At 46.9% G+C, this 26,595-nt stretch overlaps 2 protein-coding genes across 5 annotated transcripts in view; both read right to left on the minus strand.

Moving 5' to 3' along the window:
- The window catches only part of NCKAP5L (NCK associated protein 5 like), a 45,179-nt gene extending 33,736 nt beyond the window's left edge, over positions 1-11,443 (minus strand). The window contains exon 1 of one of the 4 annotated variants that reach the window (XM_012441414.2): positions 11,352-11,443. The gene's annotated coding sequence lies outside the window, so the exon portion shown is untranslated. Of the gene's footprint in view, positions 1-9,338; positions 9,415-11,351 lie in introns of those variants that run through there. The other 3 variants (XM_012441415.3, XM_064377049.1, XM_021665952.2) reach the window with 3 other exon arrangements.
- Positions 11,444-18,399: 6,956 nt separating this feature from the next.
- Positions 18,400-25,931, minus strand: BCDIN3D (BCDIN3 domain containing RNA methyltransferase). Its single transcript, XM_012441412.2, has 2 exons — positions 25,695-25,931; positions 18,400-21,890 (listed from the first exon to the last, which is right to left on the minus strand). The coding sequence occupies exons 1-2, from the start codon at positions 25,926-25,928 to the stop codon at positions 21,249-21,251; spliced, it is 876 nt and encodes a 291-aa protein (XP_012296835.1). The 5' UTR covers positions 25,929-25,931; the 3' UTR covers positions 18,400-21,248.
- Positions 25,932-26,595: the final 664 nt, after the last annotated feature.

Genomic DNA, 26,595 nt, shown 5'->3' on the forward strand with positions numbered 1-26,595 from the left:
ACTATCCTCCACCAGGTGGCTCTTAGGGCCGTAGGACAAACTATACTGAGGAGTGAAGAAGGGACATTTGCAGATTTGTCCCTGACCCTTTCAAAGTTCTCAACCCACTCTTAGGTCTCAGTGACTCACTCTGGCAAATAGTACCAACCTATTCATTCTACAGGTATTTCTGGACTGATAAAACTCACTAGGAAACACACTGCTTGGGTTTATAGCTGGGGGCAATTCAGAGAAGGGTCAGCTCTTGGACTTCTTGTAGCTTTCAGTCTAGTAGGAGACATAAGACATGCAAGAAAAAAAAATCAGTAGCCTTTCTATATGTTAACAATGAACTACCTAAAAAAGCTACAAAATAATAAAGTATTCAGGAATAAGTTTTACCAAGGAAGTGAAGGATATCTACACTGAAAACTATAAAATACTGATAAAAGAAATTGACATGAATAACTGGAGAGATGTCCCATGTTCAGGGATTGTAAGAATATTGTTAAAATGTCCATAAATACCTAAAGCTATCTACAGATTCAATGCAATCCCTATCAAAATACCAATTATATTTTTCATAGAAATAGGAAAAAAATACTAAAATTCATATGGAACCATAAAAGATCCCAAATAACCAAAGCAATATGTCTGACAAAAGAATTACTTTGATAGAGTAAACAGTAGAGGTAAAAAATCCTCTTATTTCTAGAACTATAGGTATTGAACCTGCCCCTGGGAATCCAAAATTCTCTGTGCTACCTATCACACCACATCCTAGAGTAAGGCCAGCTACATAAGCTGAGCAAAAGTTTTTTCTTGAGCAAAAGAACAAACTTGAAGGCATCACACTACCTGATTTGAAGAACCTACTACAAAGCTATAGTAATCAAAATAGCATGGTACTGGCATAAAAACAGACACTAGGGCTGGGTGTGGTGGCTCACACCTGTAATCCCAGCACTTTGGGAGGCCGAGGCAGGTGGATCACGAGGTCAAGAGATCGAGACCATCCTGGTCAACACGGTGAAACCCCGTCTCTACTAAAAATACAAAAAATTAGCTGGGCACGGTGGCGCGTGCCTGTAATCCCAGCTACTCAGAAGGCTGAGGCAGGAAGAATTGCCTGAACCCAGGAGGCGGAGGTTGTGGTGAGCCGATATCGTGCCATTGCACTCCAGCCTGGGTAACAAGAGCGAAAACTCCATCTCAAAAAAAAAAAAAAAAAAACACACTAGGTGAATGGTACTGAATAGAGAGCCCAGAAATAATTCCCCATGTTTACAGTTAATTGATCTCTGACAAAGATGTCAAGAACACACAACAGGAAAAGGACAGTTTTCTTAGTAATTAGTATTGAGAAAACCGGATATTCACATGCCAAAGAGTGAAATCAGATTAGACCCTCATCTCACACCATATATAAAAATCAACTCAAAATGGATTAAAAACTTAAACTTGGCTGGGTGCAGTGGCTCAGGCCTATAATCCCAGCACTTTGGGACGCTGGGGCAGGTGGATTGCTTGAGGTCAGGAGTTTGAGACCAGCCTAGGCAACATGGCGAAACCCTGTCTCTACTAAAAATACAAAAATTAGCTGGACTTGGTGGCTCACACCTGTAATTCCAGCTACTTAGGAGGCTCAGGCACAGGAATCTCTTGAACTCAGAAGGCGATGGAGGTTGTAGTAAGCCGAGATCACACCACTGCACTCTGGCCTGGGTGACAGAGTGAGACTTCGTCTCAAAAAACAAAACAAAACAAAAACCTTAAACCTGACCAGAAACTGTAAAACTACTAGAAGAAAATAAAATACAGGGGAAAAACTCCATGCTGTTGGTCTGGGCAATGACTTTTTGGATATGACCCCAAAAGCACAGGCAACAAAGGGGATTACATCAAACTAAAAAGCTTCTGCAGAGCAAAGGAAACAGCAGAGAAAAGAGACAATCTACAGAATAGGAGAAAATATTTGTAAACCACACATCTCATTCACTCAGGCTGGAGTGCAGGCTGGTTACAGTGGTGCAATCATGACTCACTGCAACCTCAAACTCCTGAGCTCAGCTGATCCTCCCACCTCAGCCTCCTGAATAGCTGGGACTCTAGGCATACATCACTATGCCTGACTCATTTTTTGGATTTTTTTTTTTTTTTACAAAGACAGGGTTTCACCATACTGGTCTCAAACTCCTGGGCTCAAGCAATCTTCCTGCCTTGGCTTCCCAAAGTGCAGGGTTTATAGGCATGAGCCATTGTGCAGAGCCTGACATTTCTTAAAAGACATACAAATGGCCAGTAGGTATATGATCATCAGGGAAATACAAATTTAAATCACAATGACATGTTACTTTACACATTTAGAATATTATAAAAGAGACAAAATAATAAGTGTTGGCAAGGATGTGGAGAAAAGGGAACCCTTGTACACCACTGGTGGGAATATAAATCAGTATAGCCACTATAGTAAATAGTATGGAAGTTTCTCAAAAAACTTAAAATAGGCCAGACCTGGTGGCTCACACCTGTAATCCTAACACTTTGGGAGGCCAAGGCAGGAGGGATCACTTGAGGCCAGGAGTTCAAGACCAGCCTTGACAACACAGCAAGACCCTGTATCTACAAATAAATAAAAATAAAAACCCTTAGAGCTACCACATGATCCAGCAACCCAATACTGGGTATATATCCAAAAGAAATGAAATCAGGATGTTGAAGAGAGATCTGCACTCTCATGTTTATTCATTGTAGTCAAGATATGGAACCAACCTAAGTATCCGTAGATGAAAGGATAAAGAAAATGCTATATATACATGATAGAACACTATTCAGCCCAAAAAAAAAGACATCTTGTTATTTGTAACAACATGGATGAATCTGGAGAACATTATGTTTTGTGAAATAAGCCAGGCACAGAAAAATACCACATGATGCCACTTATGTAAGGAATCTAAAAAGTTGAATTCATAGAAGCAGAGGATTGCTTGAGCCCAGGAGTTCAAGACCAGCTTGGGCAGCATAACAAGACTCTGTCTCAAGATAAAAAACAAACAAACAAAAAAGCCAACAGATATGTGGATAGATAGCTATACTATAAAAAAGTTCCATAAGATAAGTCTTTTGAAGAACTTTAAAAATCAGGAGAGAAATATTAAGCTGAAGCTGAAACCATTTTTCAGAATTGGAGACATCAAGTGAACAGAAGGTGAAGACAAGGTGGGGTTTACACACAATGAAAAGGGAAGGGGGTTATTCCAGACAGAAGGAAGGGCAGAAACAGAAGTAAGGAGGCAGAAACCTCTGGGTGCATATGGAACCAGAATGATTCAGTGCAGCTGGATCTAAGGACATTTGAAGGTGATTGTTTCCTGCTCCCCTGGCCCATGCCAATAACTAGCTCCTCTCCTATCCCCTGGCTGAATTAGGGAGTCAGCATCTTTTCAATATCCTGGGCACAGTCAGAGACACATGCTGGGCCCCACAGGAGGAACCAAGGCATAGAGGCTCCTAGAGGTGATGGTGGAGGTGATGGCAGAGCTGACCACTGAAACATCAGCTATTAATATTTTCTTCCAGGTCTGAGACAATAGGGCCTGGGAGGCTGCACCTGCAGGCTGGAGAGCTGGGCAGATACCCTTCCAGCTCCTAGTGCCCATCCCCCAGACTTTATCTCCTAGCTTCTTTCTACAAAAATAGGCTCTGGCCAGCCGGTATGCCTCCTGCACCCAAGCAGCTCCAGTGCTCACCCAGTGGGCACCATCTAGCCAGAGCCCAGCGGTGACCAACCCCCCCACCAAGCTGCTAGCTCTGCTCTGGGAGGAGAAAACAGCTCTGGTTCACCCACAAGCTCCCACTGGGTTCTGCTCTTGTTTGTGACCACAAACAGGAGTCAGGCTTTTGGGATTCTGCTTCTGAGATTCATGCAGACAAACTATATGACCCTAGGTAAAGCTGGCTCCCTACTGGGCCTCAGTTTCCTTCCTGTAAAATGGGGGTGAGCCCTCTGACTCCTCTCCCCTGCAGGGCGCAGGAGAGAATAATATCCCGTCTAGAAAAGGACTGCAGCTGAGAAGCCAGGTCCCTTGTGCGGGGTAGGGGTGGGCTCAGCAGGGCCTTCAGGGATAAGCTGCTGGCTTTGATGCTGCCTTGCTCCTTCAAGGCCTGCAAGCTTCCCAGGAAAGCAGTGGGGGAGGAGAGAGGAAGGGACAGCAAAGCCAAGTTTTAGCCTTCTTCTAGCCTGGGGGACAGGAAGTGAGGTGCTGTCTACAGAGGAAGTGAGAAGTAAACCCCTCCTCCCTCCCTGCGCCCCCCCCTCACTTCCCCTAAGCCTGGAGTGGAAAGAAAGGTTCCAGCTTCAGGAACCTGCGGGCTCAGAGCTGGGGAAATAGAAGGCGATGCGGGTGTGGGAAGAGGAATGATCAGCACCATCTGGCAGAGAAGGGGGTCTCCTGTCTGGGACACAATAAAACTCAAGGGGCCCAGGACATCCTACAGACTGGGGGAGTGGGGAGAAGAGAAGCCACTCAAGCCAAGTAGAGAAAGCCAGCATTCCAGGCCACGTGGTACCCACATCCGCAGTCCTCGCCTGACTCCTGTTCCCAGCATGTGTGCCCTGTCATGTGCCTCTGCACGGGCCACCCCCAACACTAGGTGGGGCAAGTCCTTGGAGCACTTGCTCTTAGAGCATGTGTCCTTTCTTTGCAGCCCTTATCACAGCTATAATTCTGTAACTGTTTAATCACTTGATGAACGTGGACTTTTCTGATCACTGTATCCCTGGAGATTAGCACAACGACCTGGCACACAGTAAATTCTAAATAATCTGCTGGCTGAATGAATAGGCTGCTCATAGCTTGAGAATTCCTCAGAGGCCGGTTTGGCCTGAATCCTGGCATCTGAAGTTTGGTACACAAAGGTGAATGAACACTGCTCATGACTTGGGGCCAACTGGGGAACCCTGGGGTGACTGGTAAAGGCCAGTGCTATGGTCTGAATGTTTGCATCCCTCCAAATCCACATGTTGAAATCCTAACACCCAAAGTAATGATATTGTGGGGGAAGGCGCGGGGGGTTGGTGCTTTGGGAGGTAAATAGGTCATGGGGTGGAGCCCTCATGTATGGGATTAGTGGTCTTATAAAAAGGGGCCTGGTGAGAGTCCATGTAAGGGCACAGAGAGAAGCCTCTGTCCAGGAACCAGAGAGCTGGCCCTCACCAGACACCAAATTTGACCTTGCCTTTACCTTGGACTTCCCAGCCTCTAGAGCTGTGAGAAATAAATTTCTGTTGTTTCTGAGCTGCCTAGTTTATGGTATGTTGTTATAGCAGCTCAAACAGTCTAAGACAGCCAGAAACAGGAGACCTGACATAGGGGGCAGGAGAAATCCAGGCACACCCAGGTACTGCTGATAGGTAAGGCAACAAATACAATAGGCACTCTACACTATATTTTGGGTAAGAATAAAACAAGAATATATATTTGTTTGTGTTTGGTATTGTGTAAGGAAACTCGAGGGATATATAGGAAACTAATAAATGATTATGGGGGAAAAGGGGATGCAGGTGGGAGTGAGATTTTTTTTTTGAGACAGGGTCTCACTGTTGCCCAGGCTGGAGTGCAGTGGCTCCATCTTGGCTCACTGCAACCTCTGCCTCCTGGGTTCAAGTGATCCTCCCACCTCCGCCTCCCTAGTAGCTGGGACTACAGGTGCATGCCACAATGCCCAGCTAATAATTTTTGTATTTTTTGGTAGAGACAGAGTTTCACCATGTTCATCAGGCTGGTCTCAAACTCCTGACCTCAAGTGATCCACCCACCTTGGCCTCCCAAAGTTTTGGGCATGAGCCACTGTGCCCAGCTGAGATTTCCTAACATATGCCTTTTTATATCATTTTGATTTTCAAACTATATTTATAAAACCTGGTGAACATATAAAACAAAACTTCAAAAAATATTAGAAGAAATCAAACTACTCAACAAGTTGATTTTTAAAGCTCCTCCCAGCTGTGGCATCCACCCTCTTCCAGGCCCCTAGGACAAGGGAGCAGGTGAGGCGGCTGGTCAAAAGAACGTGGGGGCTCCGACTCAGGGCTGCTAATGCCTTCATGTCCTTTCTTCCCCAGAAATCTTGCTTTGGGTTAGCAGAGAAGCCCCCCTACCCCCAGGCTGTGGTGTGGGCACGGTAATATCACTATTTAGAAGTTGGTCAGGGGCATTTCCACCTGGGAAAGAGCTGGATTTATTCTAGGTCCCTGGGAAGGGGGACAAAGTCTGGGCAGGGACAGGGGCAGAGGTCAGAGATTGGGCAGGGGGAGGTTTGGGGCAAGTGGGGTAAATGACTCCTGGAAGTGCCTGGTGCTGCTGTGGGCAGGTTCTGTGGGTGTCTCAATAGATCCTTGTACAGAAGGGCCGATTACAGCCCCCACATCAAGCCAGCTGGGAGTGAGGTGAATCAGCCCGTGGGAACTGCAGCTGCTGAGAACCCCAGGGCCACACCCCAGGAGTTCCAGGGCCCCTCACAGCCCCACCTAGGAAAACTGTGTCCATTCACCTACCCAGAGTGTCTAGGGGCAGGGGCAATTTCAGGCTGAACTACATGAGAGTGAGGAGAAGTGCAGACCACAGGTCCTAAGCAGCATGTGCCACTCAAGCCCTGCAGGCAACAGCAGGAGCAGCAGAATGGGAGCTTCTCTCCTTTAAGACATCTATACATTAAAAAAAAAAAAAAAGCACAGTGAATATTGGAGAATTCCCAGGGTTCAAGGACCAGAATTAAGGTTCAGGGTGCTGTGCCTGATTGGGCTCTTCTCAGCAGCTGCTGGGTTTTAGAAATCAGTAATAACAGCAACAATAATTCACCTTAATAACAGCCTGGCCTCCTCTTTCATCTGTGTAACTCCCAGAGCTGGGAAGACGGTAATTATTGAGCAGGTGCCACACCCCAATGATGATGCATGATCAATCCAGGAACACTGGCTGGGAAACTGAGGCCCAAGGAGAAAGAGTTCCCCTCACACAAAGCTATAGACATAGGCACCGAGGGCTGCTGGGCGGTGCAGGGTGAGCATGCCAGTTCTAAACCTGCTGTGTTTTGGAAAAGTGCTAAAGACAGGGGCACTCATTCCAGAGTCCCCCAGACTTGGGTTTGGGGAGAAGGTGAGGAAAGACCCAGATATGTGTCCCGAGTCCCCTCCTAGGCTGTGGCAGGCCTGGTGGGTAGCCCTGGCTGGTAGTCAAGGCCTCTGTTCTTGAGCCCATGCCCCACCCTCCCAGAGTATCACAAAGCAGGCAGACAGCTGCCTCGGGGATCTCCACCACTTCTACAGTATGCTCAGGAGCCACAGGGTAAGTGAGCGCTCAGCCCTGGGAACAGCCCCATGCCACAGGCACAGTCCATGAAGTGGGAGTGGGGGGGCACCTTAGAGCCAGGTAGGCAGATCAGATCAAGAAGAGTCAAGAAATGGGGGAGACTGCTTCTTGGGGACCCCAGCCCATTTTTGTAGCTCCCTTCCATCCTTGGCACTGATCCTAAAATAAAGAGATCCTTCCTACAGCAAGGCCTGTCTGGTCAGTGCCGCAGAAATCTGCAGGAGAGGTCCAGTTGGCATATACCCTCCAAGAGGGCAGAGGAGGGTGGAAAAACATCCTAAGAGACCAAAGACCTTTTCCTACTGTGTCCATGGAGGAAAGCAGTAGAGACTCAAACTAGGAGGGAAGGGTAAAGATGGAGGCATTGCATATGCAGGTCCTTCCACAGCCTGCTGTGTGCCTGGTACTGTGACAGATGCCGGGACAGACAAAATCTAAGCTCCCGAGAAACCACAAGGGCCAAGACAGACAGCAACCAATGACCTTGTCCTCCAACCCTCCAGGACAGCGTCTGGGGGAAAATATTACAGGTCTTTTTCTTATGAATTTGAAGTTGTTTTTCTTCAGCATGTTACAAAGCTGACCAGAGCCCCCTGGGGGGTCCTGCCATAACACTCTGACTCTCCGAAGGCCCAGCTTTCTGCTATCTCAGGTTCAAGAACTGGCCCTCTCTGCTTTAAATCCAGCCAGGCTACCTCGTGCCTAAAACATTAAGGCAGAATGGGACCATGTAAAACTACAGAGCAGAATCAGGAGTCCTGCCTCTGACACTCACCACAGCATGAATCACTTCCGCCTCTGAACTTCAGTTTGCCCATTTTTAACATGAGGGCGTTGGACTAGACTGTCTCTAGGATTCCTTCCAGCCTATGCTGTGTTGTTTTGATGTAGTGGCAGATCCCAGATTGATTTACATAAATTTGCATGTTCAATCAGAAATCCCAACTCCAAGTATAGAAAATCCAATCAGTCCATTAATGCAGCCAGACTGGGGCTGGGGGAACTTACCAGGTTGAGGTGAGGGGTGTCAAAGGAGACAGCAGGAGCGGTGGTGAATTGGGGGAAGGGCTGAGGGAAGCAGGAGCTAGAAAGGGCACTTGTTTTGAGAGATGCAGCTTTGGTGACCTGGGCATGATGAATGGCATCAGGAACCCCACTTCAGTTGTCAGGCAAGGGCCCTTTCTCCTCCTGCTTCTAACGAGGCCTCTGGCTGGCCAGCCTCAGAGCCACACCCCAAGAAGGAACAGCAGCCTCTGCCTAGTAACAGCTGCATCTTTCAGTCTGACAGGGACTCCAGCATTAGCCACTTTCTGGGAAACTGACCTCCCTGGGAGCTTCCATTACCCATTCCAAAGGCTCACAGCAGTAAGGAAGGCTTCCTTGCGGTTTAACCTAAACACCCCCTGCTGCAGCTTTGCCCTTATAGGCAGCAGGGCCCAGGGCAGAGGGCTCCCCAGGCGCAGGAGAGCAGGGAGAAAAGCAACGCAGGGAGAATGTGCCCCCTACATGACCAAATCCAGGGCTTCTTTAATCACCGCCTCTCCTTCAACACTCCCCTTCACCTGGGAGACCAGGGATGAAAACAAACAAGAACTTCAAGACCTTTGGCTCTTGGGCTGGAAAGCAAGTCCCAACCTGGAGAGCCCAACTCCTCACAAAATCCTACCCCCAGGAGGGAAGGGGCTGGAAGAGGTGGGGTGGGGGTGGCTTCTCACTGCAGCTGCTGGGCTGGTATGGCAGGGCCTGGGAGGCTGGCTGGGCTGGATGAGCATGGTGGAGAAGATTCCTTAGCCCCTTGCCTGGGACCTGGGGGTATGAGTACAGCAGTGAGGTGGGCAGGGCTGGGGGTGGGTGGGCAAAAGCAGCGGGGCCCTCCTTACCCTCCTCCTATAAGAGGGCGGGTGGGTGAGTGTGCTGTGCTCCCTGGCCCAAATCCTAAAACAAGTCCCAACAGCTGAGATGTAAACTGTCTCCTGGGAATCTGCTTACCCTGCTGGCCCTTGGCTGCCTCCTCCTCTCTCAGCCCATCTTCAAAGGGCTGGGATGTCTCACCACAGGCCGTGATGGGTGGGCCAAACCCAAGCCAGCAGGAGCAGGAGTTCATATCCCAAGGCGCCAGGGGTGTGTGGAACAAAGACTGTCAGGCATAGAATAAGGGAATCTGTTCTCTCTACCCAGGGTTCTCATCCTAGGTAATTGCAATTTAAAGCACACCCAACACTTCAGCTCTGCCAGAGGATCTTTCTCCCCTATGGATTCACTCATCAGTGGAACCATTCAATGTCAAAAGATGGAAGGGAATATTAGAGCTTTCTAGTCAAACTGCTGAGTTTTAAAGATGGGGAAACTGAGCCCTGAGAGCAAACTGTCTTGACCAAGGTCACACAGCAAGGCAGGAAGAGTAGGGACCAGAGCTTCTGACGCTGTCTTTATTGATAGCAGCTTGGTCCCCATACACTTAGGTTTTCACCGGCCTATCATGAAGATTCTTCTTCCCTGCTGTCCACAGCACCTGCCTCTCCAGGTCCTCACTCTCTTCCTGAGGGCTAGAGCCGGAGAAAGATGCTAGAGGGCCGAAGCCACCTCATGCACAGACCACAGACTTTGAAAACAAGCTTGAATATATGGGAATGTCTCCTCAGACAGGAATACACATGGTTTTTTTGGGATAGGAAATCCACTAACCCCAGGTTGTTTTTAGGAAGATGGGGGACCAATTTGAGAAGTGAATTTTCCTGTCACACAAGGAGTCTCAGAGAGCCAGATGGTGTAATGTCTGCAAGGGAGGGTCTGCAACAAGGTAAATGGGCTAGGTTCATTTTCCCCAAAAGTCCTGACCATAAAACGGTTAGGCATTGACACCCTCTCTACCACTCCCCAGGACCACTCCTGCCCGGGGCCAATTCCTCCGGCTGACCATTGTGCTTAAGCAGGAGGACCCATGAAGGAGGAGGAGAAGTGGGAGGGAGGGATTGCCTCTACAGCCAGAGAACTCCTTAGCCCAAGACCCCTAGCTCCTCAGCAAGGCAGGCCTTTAAGAAGTTGCAGCTGGACAGACTAGGTGGGCTCGGCTGATCCAGCCCTGTGATGCCTGGAAAACCAGGCCTATGGGAGGTGAAGACCCTCTGTGCCCTTGGGGCCGTGCCAGAACTGGAGACAACTAGGGGCCTTGGGCCCAGGACAAGGAGAGGGGAGCTAGGGTCCGGGCAGCCGCTTTCTTAGTCGGGCTAAGCCAGGGGAGCATCGGGCACAGATGAATTCTCCGCATTCTTCTGGCACGGCAGCCAGCACCCGGAGGGCCTTTTCTGCAGGCGCTGCCCTGTCCCTACTCCCTGCCCAACCAACCCTTCTCCCTCCCTTAGCTTCTCTTTAGCATGCAGCCCGCCAGGTCCTTCCTCCTTCTCGCAGCCCCTCAAAGCCTCAGAAGGGCCGTTCTCTCGGGGACCTGGTCTTTCCGCCTCTCCCCGCCTTCCCCACGCCCTACCGCCCCAGGCCACGGGGACTGGAAGGAGTGCGAAAGGGAGCCCCAGGCTCGTCTCCGCGCCTGCGCTTTGGGGAGAGAGCCCCTCCCCCCGCAATAACCCAGCACCGCTAAGCAGCACCCGGACGGTGGGATGCGGGTGGGGTCGGGTGGGGTCGGGTGAGCAGCTGGGGCAAGGTCAGTGCTTTCAAAGAGGGAGGGAGCCCGGCCCCCGGAACATCCCCCACTCCCGAAAGTTTCCCTTCCGGGGCCACGGAGTGTGCGCAAGGATGGCGCGGGGGGCGGGAGGGGGTGGGGTGGGGGTGCACAAAGTCGCTGCCGGACCCCCGCGGAGGGTGCGACGGGAGGGAAGGAGGGAGGGGCCGGGCAGCAGGGTCTGGGCAGGAAGGTGCGACGCCCTCTCCGACCCTGTACTGCCACGAGAGACTTACCCTCCACACCCCACTCCCCCCGGCCCGGAGCTACGGATCCCTCCCCCCGCACTCGCCGCCCTTTCAATCCCAAGTAGACCCAGAACTCACCGAAATCAGGTGTTGAGCTGGGCCAGGGCAGGCCGGATCCGCCAGGTCCATGGCCGCGGATTGGGGGCGGGGGGCAGAGAAAGGGGGGTGCCGGAGCCGCCTCCTGATGTCAAGGCTTTAAAGGGACCGGGGAGCCCCGCCCCTCGCACTGACCCCGCCTCCCTCCTCCCGAGCAGCCAATCCACGTTCACCCTGGATGCGCGCCCCTCCCAGCCCCCTCCAGATGTTCCCAGGGCGCTAGCTAAGTCTGCCTGGCCGGCGCGCGCCGCTTCCGCTCCAGTGGGAAGGACCTCCCTTCCCCGCTATAGAAACACTTTCTCCAGGCTGGGCTGGGTCTGGTAAACCTCAGCAGTACCTGGGTAGAGGACGCCGGGCTGGGCCGCGCGGGGGTGGAATGAGGGCGTCTAGAACAGAGAAAACTAAGTAGGTGCGTGCGGGCCCACGGGCATGCGCGTTTGCTTTTGTGGGGCTGGGCGTGCACGTGTATGTGTGGTTGTGAGCGTCGGTGTTTGTAATTTGCCTTTCTGCATACGTGTTGGGTGTAAATCCATGGGGGAAAGGCTTGAGTGCCTCTTTGGGCCTTAAATGCTCCCGCCTCTCTCCCTCCTCCAGGATGGGGTCGTCCTCCAGTAATCTGGAAAACAGTGGTAGGAAAAGGGTCCACTCATCAGAGAGCAGTGCTGGCCGTTTCCTCACTGGTTTAGGAGGAGGGAAGGCTGGGCAGAGAAAGGATACAACCTTGTTCTCAACTATTTGCTATCTCGGTGGGGATGAGGAAAAGCAAACAGCCCATCCAGGCCCCTGCAGACCCTCAGAGCTTTCAATATCATTCCCATTAGTCCTTAATTAAACACCTATTTGCCCTTGCCTGGATACCGTATCTCACAGCCCTTACAACCTGCATTGTAGTGACTGCCCCAGAAATGTAGGTTTTCAACTGGGTTCTGCAGGGAAATACGATGGAATCCCTAGGTACAGTCTCTGCCCACTTCATTAAAATTTCTTTTGTTGTGGCCGGGCGCGGTGGCTCACGCCTGTAATCCCAGCACTTTGGGAGGCCGAGGCGGGTGGATCACGAGGTCAAGAGATCGAGACCATCCCGGTCAACATGGTGAAACCCCGTCTCTACTGAAAATACAAAAAATTAGCTGGGCATGGTGGCGCGTGCCTGTAATCCCAGCTACTCAGGAGGCTGAGGCAGGAGAATTGCCTGAACCCAGGAGGCGGAGGTTGAGGTGAGCCAAGATCGCGCCATTGCACTCCAGCCTGGGTAACAAGAGCGAAACTCCGTCTCAAAAAAAAAAAAAAAAAAAAAAATTTCTTTTGTTGTGGATATACAAAGGATGCGGCTTAGAGTATCATATTAGCCCAATAAAGGAACATAAAAAATAAGGGAATTTAGGGTGCTCAGATTGGCTAGGATTAAGAGTTCTTTTCTGAAGGGGGCTTATTTAAAATGGGATTTGAAGGGCAGAGAGAACTTGAGTAGGGTCAAGGCAGGGTAAAGGGCACAAGGAGACTCAGGTAGGAAAGAGCAGATTGCATGGGGTAGTGATAGGTAGTGGTAGGTTGGGAAGCCAGACAAGTTAACGGAGGAGGTTTCCTATGGAGGAGAGCAGAATGAGGCTATGGATGTGACAAGACATAAGATAAAGAAGTCATTTTGGCTTCTTGAGCATAGAGTAGTTTGATGAAAAGAGTGCCCAAGGACAGCCATTATTGGAACCTAAAAGATGTCTTGATGGTTGATGGTTACTCCCACCAGCTCCCTCATCTTATTGCTTAAAAAATTTTTTTTTATTCCTTTTTTTTTTTTCTGAGATGGAGTCTCACTCTATTGCGCAGGCTGGATGGAGTGCAGTGGCACGATCTCTGCTCACTGCAACCTCTGCCTCCTGATTTCAAGTGCTTCTCCTGCTTCAGCCTCCCAAGTAGCTGGGATTACAAGCGTGCACCACCACACCTGGCTAATCTTTGTATTTTTAATAGAGATGGGGTTTTACCGTGTTGGCCAGGCTGGTCACTCCTGACCTCAGGTGATACACCCAGCTCGGCCTCCCAAAGTGCTAGGATTGCAGACACGAGCCACCATGCCCGGCCCTTAAATTATTCTTAACATGCAATAAAATGCACACATCTTAGGTGCTTTGTTTGGTGAATTTCAAAATATACACCTATGTAATTAACACCCAAAACAAGATACTGAACCGTCACCCTAGAAAGTTCCCTCATTTATAGTTGATCACCCCACACCCATCACCACCCTCCCCTAGCAACTTCCTGAATATCACCATAGATTTGTCTGCACTTGTATATCACATATATGGTATGTACTCTTCCATGTCTGTATCCTTTAGTTTAGTAATGTTTTTGAGATCCATCCATGTGTATCAGTAGTCGATTCTTTTTTATTGCTGAGTAATATTCCATTGTGTGAATATATTACAATTTGTTTATCCATTCTTTAATTGATGGATATTTGGGTATTTCCAGCTGGGGTTATGATGACTATGGCTGCTATTAACATTCTGGTGCAAATATTTTCATAGACATGTTTTCATTTCTCCTTTTCACCTTATTTCTTGATGCTAGTGACATCTTTGGAAGCCTACAGCATTGTGAGTTCTTATTTAATCACCTAACATTTATTGAATAGGGATCAATGGGCTAGTTCTGGGATTATAACAAAAAGTAGACATGGTCCTTTCCTCAAAGGGCTTGAAAGTCCAATAAAACTCCATGTACCTGTTGTCCATGTCCATGTCCTAATATTGCCTTGTATTCCTAATTTCTGCCTTGAGGTAGAAAACCTTAAAAGTCTGCCAGGAATTTCTAACTACTTTTGGATGTTTCCAAATAACTGAATTATTGGAAATTAACGAACATCAAGGTGATACTCTACTTTTCTATTCTTTGAGACAGAGTCTGTCACCCAGGCTGGAGTGCAGTGGCAGTCTTGGCTCCCTGCAAGCTCTGCCACCCAAGTTCAAATGATTCTCTTGCCTCAGCCTACCAAGTAGCTGAGATTACAGGTGTGCACCACCACATCAGCTAATTTTTGTATTTTCAAAGTACTGATGTTAGCAGTGATGTCAGAAATGAGTTTTCACCATGTTGCCCAGGCTGATCTTGAACTCCTGACCTCAGGTGATCTGCCCATCTCAGCCTCCCAAAGTGCTGGGATTACAGGCGTGAGCCTCTGTGCCCAGCCAGTATTTTACTTTTCATTTACATGTTTGCCCTTGTTTAATAAACACAGCCAGAACATCTGCACTTGTCAGAGCAAGTACCTGCGCTCCTTCCTTAAAGGCTATTGTGCACTTGATAATTTAGGCATTCAGATTTTGGCAGATTTTCTGTGCTTCACAAACCTTCATCCTCACTGATTGATAGGGGTTGAAAGAAGTATAGCTACTATTGTTCCAAGATTCCTTTTAGTCTTTTGATGAGGCTTAAGACACTTTTATTCCTCAGTGCTATTATTTGCATAAATTAAAAATTACACAGAAGTACCAAAGTTTGTTCTTTACACTTGTGATATACCACTAATCATATATCATTATTTACTTGAGTTGTCTGTGTAACAAAACAAGCTAGGCCTCTTAGGTCTCTGGTAGCTAAAAGCTGTTACCACTGGTTTAGTAACAAAGCAGTTTGGTGGTATAGTCTAGCTATGCATGTAGTGCTGATGCCTGGTAGATGGAATCTCAGAGAACCACCTCATCACTGCTGACATCAGTACTTTGAATTCAGGTTCCCTGCTTTAATACTCTGTAGTCATTCACTTAATGTTGGAGCATCTTCAATTCTCAGAGATTGACACTTTAGCCATTTAGCCATTGGTTGATAAACTGACTCTAGTTTAGAATTTCTGGCAACAAGAGATAGTCAGGTTGGTAACTAGCCTCTCAAAACATTTTTTCTTTTTTTTCCAGATAGGGTCTTTCTGTGTCACCCAGATTGGAGTGCAGTGGTGTGATCACAGCTCACTGCAGCCATGACTTCCAGGCTCAAGTGAGCGCCCACCAAATGGCTGGGACTACAAGTGCACACCACCATACCCTGCTAATTTTTTCATTTTTTGTAGAGACAGGGTCTGACTGTATTGCTCAAGCTGGTCTTGAACTCCTGAGATCAAGCTACCCTCCCACCTTGGCCTCCCAAAATGCTGGGATTCTAAGTGTGAGCGACCATGCCCAACCTTGTAACATTTTTGTAATCTGGCTTGTTTTCCAGGTTGGATGGACTCTGAGTGCAATCTTGATGTCTTTCCCGCTCAGTAAGAGGAAGAAAGGCGCTGCTGGCTAATGTTTGGACTACTTGCTGGATAGGAACAGATCTTTACTGCTAAATGTACATAATTCTGTATGGAACAGTCATGTTCCTGGATTTTGACTGCATCGTCAGTATGTGCTTTGAAAACTACCTGGCACAAATACGATGAATCTGCTCATACCCTTGAACCTCTTTTTCATCACTTTTCATCATTCAAAAATTTTTATTGAGTCTATATACTAAGCACTGAACATAAAGTATTAGATAACTTGTACAGAGTTCATGTGGGGTATGATAAATGAGACTGGAAAGGTAAGCAGTGGATAGATCATCCTTTATCCTAAGAGCAGTGTAGCCTTTGAATGGTTTTAAGCAGGAGGGTAGCATATCAGATTTGCATTTTAGATCAGTGTGGTTGCAGTGTGGACGATAAAGAGAGCAAGAGTGAAGTCAGGGAGGCCAGGCAAGGTTTTTGTAGTACCTGAGGAGAAAAACGAGAAATGATGTGGGCTGGACTAGGAAAGTGATAGTGGTGATGGAGAGGACATTGAAATGCCCAGGGGGCATCCTAGTAGAAACATCTCTCCAAGTCATCAGAACTTCTCAACTGTGTGCCTCAGAGAAGAGGTTATGGTGGAGCTGCATACTGGACTTTGCAATTCTCAGGGCAGCACAAGCTCCCTGAGTCAGAGAGCAATCTTGCTTATGCCAGATTGCATTATCCAGCATATGAAACACCATCATTTTCTATGTGTGTACTGACACGGAAAAAGTTGGGAAGCACTGATATAGGCTGTGGGATAGATAATTCTGAAGCTCAGGAATCAGGATGATAGAGAAGAGCTTTGTGAGTCCTCAGAACGGTGGTGGTTACTGAACTCATGCAGTTGAGGAGATCATGCAAGGAGAGAAAAGAAAGGCTGGAACAGAACCCCAAGGAACATCAGCATTAGAGGGGCGTCTCCAGAGAAAGAGAAAAAAAAAACTGAATGAATGCTGTCATCAGAACCCAAGAAAGGGATTTAAAAAAAAAAGGACCAAATACAGTCGGTCCTTCTTATTGGTGGCTTCCACATTCGTGCATTGAACCAACCTCAGATCAGAAAAAATAAAAAAATAAAAACTACATCTCTCTGAAGACTAAATCAGAAAAAAAAACACAAAAAACTACAGCAATAAAAATACAAAATTTAAAAAATTTAGTGTTAACTATTTACAAAGTATTTACATGATATTCGGTATTATAAGTAATCTAGAGATGATTTAAAGTATATGGGAGAATACCCCTAGGTTATTTACCATTTTAGGTCAGGGACTTAAGCATCCTTTCATTTTTGTATCCTTGGGGGGTCCTGGAACCTATTCCCCGTGAATAGGAAGGGATGATATTTTGGTCCCAATGTTGCTGAATCAATTTGGATCAGGACAGAGATATCCCCACTGACCCTGGCCATATGTCGTTGGAGACTTTGATAAAACCAGATTTTATTTGTTTATTTATTTAAAATAGAAATGGGATCTCACTCCATTGCCCAGGCTGTTCTCGAACTCCTGGGCTCAAGCTGTTCTCCCATCTTGACCTTCCTAAGTGCTTGGATTACATGCATGAGCCACCATGCCTGACCTGGCAAAACTAGATTTTGAAGGATTGAGAAAGATTTACAAAGTAAGGAATGGGGACAGAAGGTGTTTTAAACTTTTCTGGGCCAGGCGCAGTGGTTCATATGTGTAATCCTAGCACTTTGGGAGGCTGAGATGGGCGGATCACGAGGTCAGGAGATCGAGGCCACTCTGGCTAACATGGTAAAACCCCGTCTCTGCTAAAAAATGCAAAAAATTAGCCGGGCTTGGTGGCACACACCTGTAGTCCCAGCTACTTGGAAGGCTGAGGCAGGAGAATCGCTTGAACACAGGAGGTGGAGGTTGCAGTGAGCTGAGATTGCGCCACTGCACTCCAGCCTGGGCAACAGAGTGAAACTCCATCTCAAAAAAAAGAACTTTTCTAAGATTTTGGCTGTGCTGCGAAGGAAAAATTAGACAGATGGGTGGTACAGTGAGAGTTATTTTAGAAAAACACTGCCTAATTTTAAAAATTATTCATTTTAGTTTTTATAAAAAGTAGTATGTCCATATGGTTTAATAATCATTATAGAAGCAATTATTTGCTGCATTTCTTACCTCCAGCAATGAGCCATTTTAACTTTTTGGTTGATTCTTCTATATGACTAAATATGCTTATACTGCTATTCTTTTTTTTTTCCTTTATTACCTTCTACATGTTTTTAAACTTTTTTTTTTTTGAGATAGAGTCTCACTCTGCTGTCCAGGCTGGAGTTCAGTGGCATGATCACAGCTCACTGCAACCTCTACCTTCCAGGCTCAAGCAATCCTCCTACCTTGGCTTCCCGAGTAGCTAGGAATATAGGCGCATGCCACCATGTTCAGCTAATTTTTAAATTTTTTTGTAGAGATGAGGGCTCATTGTATTACCCAGGCTGGTCTGTAACTCCTGGGCTCAAGTAATTCTCCTGCCTTGGCCTCCGAAAGTGTTGGGATTACAGGCTAACTGCCATAGATGTGAAATACAGTGGTTCCATCAGAACAGGTCAGGTTCAGATACTGAAGCATCTCCCAAAGCTTTTAGTTATTGAGGATCTTTTTTCTTTTTTTTTTTTGAGACAGAGTTTCACTCTTGTTACCCAGGCTGGAGTGCAATGGCATGATCTCGGCTCACTGCAACCTCAAGTGATCTGGACTCAAGTGATCCTCCACCTCAGCCTCCCAAGTTGCTGGGGCTACAGGTACATGCCACCACTCCCAGCTAATTTTTTGGTATTTTTTTCAGATTCAGGGTTTTGCCATGTTGCCCAGGCTGGTCTCGAACTGCTGAGCTCAAGTGATCCACCTGCCTCAGCCTCCCAGTGTTGGGATTACAGGTGTGAGCCACTGCACTTGGCAATTTCTTAATTAGCCATGTTGGGCAAAGCCCATGTGTATCCTTCTGGCCACTGAGGTTATTTTCTGTCATCAAGGAATTATCTGGGAAAGGTGCCACTAATTTTGTAAGCCAGTCTCACTGCAGTCAGAGCCCATGTAGTTTTGTAGTGCTGCTTTAAGAAATCGCCACCAACTTAGTAGTTTAAAATACTGATTTATTCTTACAGTTCTGGAGATCAGAAATCTAAAGTCAAGGTGTTGGCAGGGCTTTTCCTTCTGGAGGCTCCAGGGAAGAATAAATTTCCTTACCTTTTCTAACTTCTAGAAGCCACCTGCATTCCTTGACTTGTAGCCCTTCTTCACGTCACTCCAACCTCTTGCTCTTGTCATTACATTTCCTACTGTGGTCACATCTCCCTCTGTCTCCCTATTATAAGAACACTGATGATTGCATTTAGGGTCTATTCTGATCATCCAGATTAATCTTCCTATTTTAAGATCCTTAATCTCATTTGCAAAGTCCCTTTTGCTATCTAAGGTAAATTTCACAGGTTCCAGGGATTAGGAGGTGGACATCTTGGAGGACCATTATTCAGCTTACCACAGCCCCACGTGTTTCTGTGCACTGCCTTGGTGAAGAGGGATAGGAGAGAGCATCCAGCAGGGTTACAAGGTTTCAGGGTGTTCCTAAATTAAGATCTTGTAGGCAAATTCAGCTCTGTAACTACTGTAACTGAGACCATCATAACTGGCCTCATTTCCATTAGCTCCATATCCCTCACTCCCAACACTGCTTCCTTTAAAATGTTCTGTAGCACTGAAGCTGGACTCCTTATTACTTCATCATCCTGAAAAACAAGCTATCAGAGATGGTAAGATGCATGTTTTCTACCAGGTGAGATGTTTTTCTCATAAGCCTCTGGTCTAACAAGTGCAGTTGTGGTCTGCAGCATGCTCACACAGTGTAATACCACCTTATTGTTCTTTATCACTCTAAATTCTGCAAAATACCTTCACATCCTTTAGCTCATTTGGGCATAGGAAAAGGAAGCTGGTGTTATTTCAGTTGTACAGGTGAGTAAACCGTGGCTGTTAGGCAGAGAAGGGATTGGAGGGAGATGACTTTAATATAGGAACCCCCCACCAGGCACCAGCCACATGGATGGAATGAAATTTACATGTAATTGATAGAATTTACTGGACTTTGTGAGCATTTCAGCGTGGAGAATATAAGTGAGAAAATCAACTGAGGTTTCTAGCTTGAGCAGTGAATACCACCAAATGAGACAGGACTAGGTTTTGAATGAGAGTAATTAATTTGCTTTTGAGATATGTTGAATCTGATGTACCTAAGATCTAAGGGATATAATTACAAAACAGGAAAAATGCTAGTCTGGAACTGTGGATGTATGGCTACCAATATATTTGGGGACCACAAGCATGTAGGTAGTTGTTAAAATCGTAGGGAAGAACTCACCCCAGGACAAATACATAGAGAAGGGCTGAATGGAACCCTAAGCACTCAAAGTATGGTCTACTGCTGCTTGCCTCAGAATCATCTGGGGGAGCTGTTAAAAACAGATTCCTCGGCCAGCGTCGTGGCTCACGCCTGTAATCCCAACACTTCTGGGAGACTGAGGCTGGTGGATCACCTGAGGTCAGGAGTTCGAGCCCAGCCTGGCCAACATGGTGAAACCCTGTCTCTTAAAAACAAAAACAAAAAACAGATCATTGCGAATGTACTTAATGTCACAAAATTGTATACTTAAAAAAAAATTATTAATTTATCTTTTAATTTTTTAAATCCAATTTCTGATGGGATTCCACATTCTGAAAAATTATATTTAAAAATGATTAAAATGGTAAATTTTATGTATATAATAGAATACAAAAAAAAAAAAAACCCAGAAAATAGATTCCTAAGCCCCATTCCAGACCTGAATTACTAAGGTTTTGCTCAAAGGAAGGCCTAGCAAGTCCGGAAGACACCTGAAGAAACCAGGTAAGGTTCAAGGAGCGCCAGGAACTGATATATTCTAAGACTAGCCTAGTCTGATCTTTATAAATAACGCCCAAAAGCAGCCCCTTCCATAACCCATAACCTGGACCACTTTTTCTAGGCCATCTCAATCCAGATATCCTAGCTCACAGCTCCAGAGATTCATTCTAAAGATTTGTTCCAAACAATGGGGAACAGATACTGATTCTTTCAATTACATGCCTTGGACATTTTAGCAAAAGCTCCTGCCAGGTTTTGAGGCTGCCTGATTGTTAAGGAGTTAAGGAGAATGAACATTAATTCTCAATATAAAACCCTTTCAATATCTCTTTCTTGGTCTTCCTGCCCTCCCACCTCACTGCCTCTGAAATCTTAAATCTGTTCCTTTCTTTCCCTTTTTCTTTCTTTTTTTTTATTTTTATTTTTTGAGACAGAGTGTTGCTCTTGTTGCCCAGGCTGGAGTGCAATGGCACAATCTTGGCTCACTGCAACCTCTGCCCCCTGGGTGCAAACAGTTCTCCTGCCTCAGCCTCTTGAGTAGCTGGGATTACAGGTGCCTTCCACCATGGCTGGCTAATTTTTTTTTAAATATTTTTAGTAGAGATGGGGTTTCGCCATGTTGGCCAGGCTGGTCTTGAACTCCTGACCTCATGATCTGCCCGCCTCGGCCTACCAAAGTGCTGGGATTACAGGTGTGAGCCATCATGCCCGGCCTCTTTCCCTTTTTCTATCAGTGATTCAGGGATTGGATGAGTCTCTGTGGTTTGTTTTGCCCGGAAGAATAGAAGGCTTCTGTCCCAACTGGTGTTGCCAAAGCAACATATTAATTCCATGCCATGATCCTGGGTCAAGATCTGTACAATCTGATTGGTCATATCACCTCTGATGGCAAGGGAGTGGAAGTGGTCAAAATCATGGAGTCCCAGCTTTCGGAGACGCCTTGCAGCTGCCCGGTAACATTTCCAGGGCTGAGGCTCCACAAGGAGGTAGCGGCAGAGGGAGGAAAGATGGGCCAGGAACTCCCACAGGCCATGGTCCCCATGGTTCAGATGAATCCACATGGTTATCGACATGCAGAAGCCAATGTCAAAAACTGAACGTCCAAATTGGCTTAAGAAAGAGCTCAAGAGAACCTTCCGGGTCCTCTGATTCATGAAATCCAGGGTAATAAAGGTCAAAGCATCGGGAAAAGGACATTCTTTTTTGGCTCGCTTCACCAGGACTGGATCTATGTCACAGCAGAGGAGACGGAGTTCTCTTGAGGCATCTGAGCAGGTCTCCCCGTCAGGTAGGGAAAGGAAGTGTTTGTATAGAGCCACACTCAGATCCTAGAAGAATCCAAAAGAGCTTTGTCACTGCAGTTCTTAACCAGTAAACAGAAGAGAAATCTGTATCATTTTCCCGAGAATGCCACTTACCCCTGGCTGTACAGGATGTGAAGTTCCTAAACCATAACCTAAAGAGATTGTGCAAAAAGTTTTCCACAGAGTAGGCTCTCAGTGCCCTCCAGGGGTCACATGCTGTAATGCATTATCCCCATATTTTCCTGACACTGATGACAGATTGGGTTGTATAGTTGAACGTTACAGCCAAATGGATGCAGCAAAAGTGCCTACAGCAGTATTTCCTGGCTTAAGTAATATGCTGATAAAATCACTCTTTTTCTGGGTATCTCAGACCCTAGGGAGGAGGAAAGGGGTCCAGAGGCATAACCAGCATCCCTTACCAGGAAAGTGAGGAATAGACAAGTACCATCTTATAAAAACCTGCTTCTCAGACTTGTGGTGGGGGAAGTCTGGATTCCAAAGTCCTCATTCAGCCTTCACTACAGGTTCAATTTTACTACCTGTCTTAGGATTCACCACCTCCTTCTGAGACATTCTGCTCCTATAACCATCATTGCTAAAAGTCACTGCTGACAACCTTCTAGGCAAACCCAATGATTTGTGATCTTTTACCACATTAGCACCTTTTTTTACTCTTAAGTCACCATCTCCTTTCTCTAACTTTGAATTCTCTTATTTTTTTTTTTGGAGACAAAGTCTGGTTCTGTCACCCAGGATGGAGTGCAGTGGTACAATCTCGGCTCACTGCAACCTCTGCCTCCCAGGTTCAAGTGATTCTTCTGCCTCAGGCTCCCAAGTAGCTGGGATTACAGGCATGCGTCACCACACCCGGCTAATTTTTCTATTTTTAGTAAAGACAAGGTTTCGCCATGTTGGCCAGGTTAGTCTTGAACTCCTGACCTCAGTGATCCACCTGCCTCAGCCTCCCAAAGTGTTGGGACTATAGGAATGAGCCACTGCACCTGCCCTCTAACTTTGATTTCTATAACCATTATAACTAACTCAAATTTGCGTTTTTCCACATAGTATTTGCAAGGCATTTTTCTATTTACTACTTTATTTGCTTGGTGTAACAAGCATGTGAGGAAAATTTATTAATGCCTTTTGTGCAGGTGAAGAAAATGCACAATGGAAACCACCCAGATGTCCAATGATAGTGGCATGGACCAATAAATGTAGTATAATCGTAAAGATATGCGTTGAAACCGAACAATTTTTATGTGCAAAAAAAGAAAAAAAAATCATGAAGATAGAATACTAAATAGCAGTTAAAAATGAAGGTGCTCAGCTTAGTGCACAACATAGATGAGTGTCACAAACACATAATGTTGAGAAATAAAGCAAGCCATAAAGGAAAATATATGACAAGCATCCACTTACATGAAGCTCAAAAATGGGTGAAATTAAAGTACATTAGGGAAGAAAAACAGTACACTATAAAGAAAAGCAAGGAAATAATAGAAGGCTAGTTGTTACCTCTGGGTAGAGATAGGGGTTTATGAACAGGAAAAGGCATATAGGGGAACTTGTGAGGTGCTGAAAATGTTTATTCTTTTTTTTTTTTTTGGAGATAGGGTCTTACTCTGTTTCCCAGGCTGGAGTGCAGCGGTGCAATCATGGCTCACTGCAACCTTGACTTCCTAGGCTCCAGAGATCTTCCTACCTCAGCCTCATGAGTAGCTAGAACCACAGGCACACACCACCATGCCCAGCTAATTTTTGTATTTTTGGCAGAGATGAGATTTTGCCATGTTGCCCAGGCTGGTCTTGAGCTCCTGAGCTCAAGCAGTCCACCAGCGTCAGCCTCTGAAAATGTTAGGATTACAGAGGTTAGCCATTGTGCCCAGTTTTTTGTTGTTTTATGAGAGACAGGGTCTCACTTTGTCGCCCAGGCTGGGGTATGTGGCACAATCAAGGCTGACTGCAGCCTCGACCTCCTAGGTTCAAGCAATCCTCCTCCCTTGGCTCCCTAAGTACTGGGACTACAGATGCCCATCACCACACCTGGCTAACTTTTTGTAGAGATGGGGTTTTGCCATGTTGTCCAGGCTGGGGAAGGAGTTTTTAAAATTGAAAAAAAGCACCCATAAATTATGGTACATCTATACAATGAAACATCAGGAAGCCACTAAAAAAAGAATGCAGTGATATAAATAATCTCAGAATTAAAAACTACTAATAGTGTGTTACTATTTGTAAAACTAAAAGGGGGGTATTTATACATACATAAATGCTGGTGGGGGAAAAGGAGGATTTAGGGTTGGGAGTAGAGACTTACTTTTTACTAAATACCCCTTTGTATTTTGAATTTTTTTGTTTTATCAAGCGCAAGCATCTTTTCCCCCCCTTTCTCACTACAAAGATCCAGAAGAGAAAGCTTTTTTTTGAGTGCAAAACAGAAAGCTCCATAAATATACAGCCAGGTTTGGGAACCACTACCCTAGTTAACTGCCAACTATGTCTTTACCTCTCATGTGTATACTACTCTCAACTTTAAAATCTCTAGTGGTTTCCTAATGCCTTTCGTGAAATCCCAAGCCCTAAGCTCAGTCTCTCTTTTCCATTGTTTTTACCCTCCGACTTCCTGTATCATCACAGTGGAGAAATTTTGAGGGGACACTGGATATCCACCCATCTCATTCCAGTCTTTGAGACTGTATCCAAATGTCCCCCTCCTGTTTATAAGCTGGGTCCCACAAGGTCTGCAATTATCCCCCAAGTCTCTTCTGTGAAAGGACAGCAAGAAGACAAAATTGCTGCCCTCCAGATGCTGGACTGCAGTGATGGAGGGAGCGGAAAAGGGGTACTAATTAACTTTTGAAGCATTTGCCATCGTAAGTTCAGACTGACTGCTCCTGTAGGATATCCCAGTGGCTACAAATAGATGTGGGAGAGATATTTCCTTATTTTGCATGTGGTTTGACTATAATCATTGTATGTCTAGGAATAGTTTGCAGTAACAAGAGTGGCAATGCCACCCTTCTCCATTCCCTCGGGCAAAATGTTCTATTTCCTTCTTGATCCTCTCCACTGTACTCTGTCAACTCACTTTTTTTTTTTTTTTTTTTTCGGCTCACTGCAACCTCTGCTTCCCGGGTTCAAGCGATTCTCCTGCCTCAGCTTCCCAGGTAGCTGGGATTACAGGCGCCCGCCACCACGCCCAGCTAAATTTTTGTGTTTTTAGTAGAGACGGGGTTTCACCATGTTAGCCAGGCTGGAGTGGAACTCCTGACCTCGTGATCCGCCCGCCTCGGCCTCCCAAAATGCTGCGATTATAAGCATGAGCCACTGCGCCCGGCCAATTCACTGTTTTGTTCTTTTTAAATAAACATGTAGGCTCCAGGGTTTGTCCTGCACTGTATAGCACACACCAGTCTCAATATCAGGCATGATTCTGTCACCCTTGGCTCTTCTCTCCCAGTAAACCAAACCTAACCCCACGTTCCCAAACGTGTGTCTCTGGAAGCCCCCTCTTCCCAGCCAAGGCGCCAGGCACGCTGGGCAGAGGCCACCCTAGATACAGGGACCCATCCCCACTTGGGGCCTGACCCTGAAGAAGTGGGAACGTAGTTGACAAGGACTCCTCTCTAAGAGAGATTCCTAAGACAGATGGTGGATCACTGGAGGGCAGGCAGCAGCAGCACTGGGTCGGTCAACGCCACGCTTTATACTCATTTTGGGAAAGTTTCGATGGGTGTGATGCCACGCCCAAGCCAGAACCACAGTGGATGTGGAGGCACCCAACCTCTTGGCTATGGATGCTCCAACCCCTTCCCTGTCACTCACCCCGGAGTTACACCCCACGTCCAGCCCCAGAATCGGCTCGTTCTCGGGACTCTGAGGAAAGAGCTGTCGAAGCAGCTCCGGGGGCAGGAGGCGGAGCCGTTGCTCCGGAGGGTGGAAGCGAGAATAATGAGGAAAATTTCCGAACGGGGCGGCCCCAGGTTCCAGAACTCGTGGTTCCTCTTCCGCTGCGGTCTCCTTAACGCCCCCTCCAGCCAGTTCTGTGAGCCCCGCCATTAGTCTCTACGCCGCCACTGGGCCTTGGCGGAACCGGAAGTCAGGAACCTGCGGTCGGCGTGGGCGGTGGCGGTGCCAGCGCGCGTGCGCCGAACGGCGAGGACGGGTGAGTGGAATTCTGTGGTGAATCAGAAAGGCTGGCCTGACACCGTCTCTCTGTGTACCTGGAGCCGGCTAGCGCGTGGCGCTTGCGTTGTATTATTGAGTCCTCATCTCAACACTTGGAGGGGATTAGCAATATCCACGTTTTACAGGGAGGAAACAAGCTCTGAGGGCTAAGTGTCTTGGCCAAGCTGACACCGTTTGAAACTTGGGCTACTTGACCCAGAACAAGTATAATAGTTTGTTGGGATCTTGGAAATCAATTTTAGTCCAATTTCCTTCCTTTCCTGCAAAAAGCGAGACCCGGAGATAACTCACTTGTCTGGGGTCAGTGAATCTGGGACTCAGGAACTTCCACCTGGTTCAGGAAAGGGTAGCCAGGAGCTGCAGATCACTTGCGAAGCCGTTGACTCAGCCCTGTCCCCCAGGGGCAACTGTAGACCATGAGCTCTTTGAGAGGCAAGGACCGTGCCTTAAGAGCCCGCACTTAAAGAGTGCTTACCTGGCACCAGACACCCTTCTAAGCCCCTTAGCCAATCCTCCCACTAACTGCATGAGAAAATGT

Source organism: Aotus nancymaae, unplaced genomic scaffold (genome assembly GCF_030222135.1).
Source record: "Aotus nancymaae isolate 86718 unplaced genomic scaffold, 86718_ANA_hifiasm-v0.15.2.pri h1tg000016l, whole genome shotgun sequence".
Lineage (NCBI taxonomy): Eukaryota > Metazoa > Chordata > Mammalia > Primates > Aotidae > Aotus > Aotus nancymaae.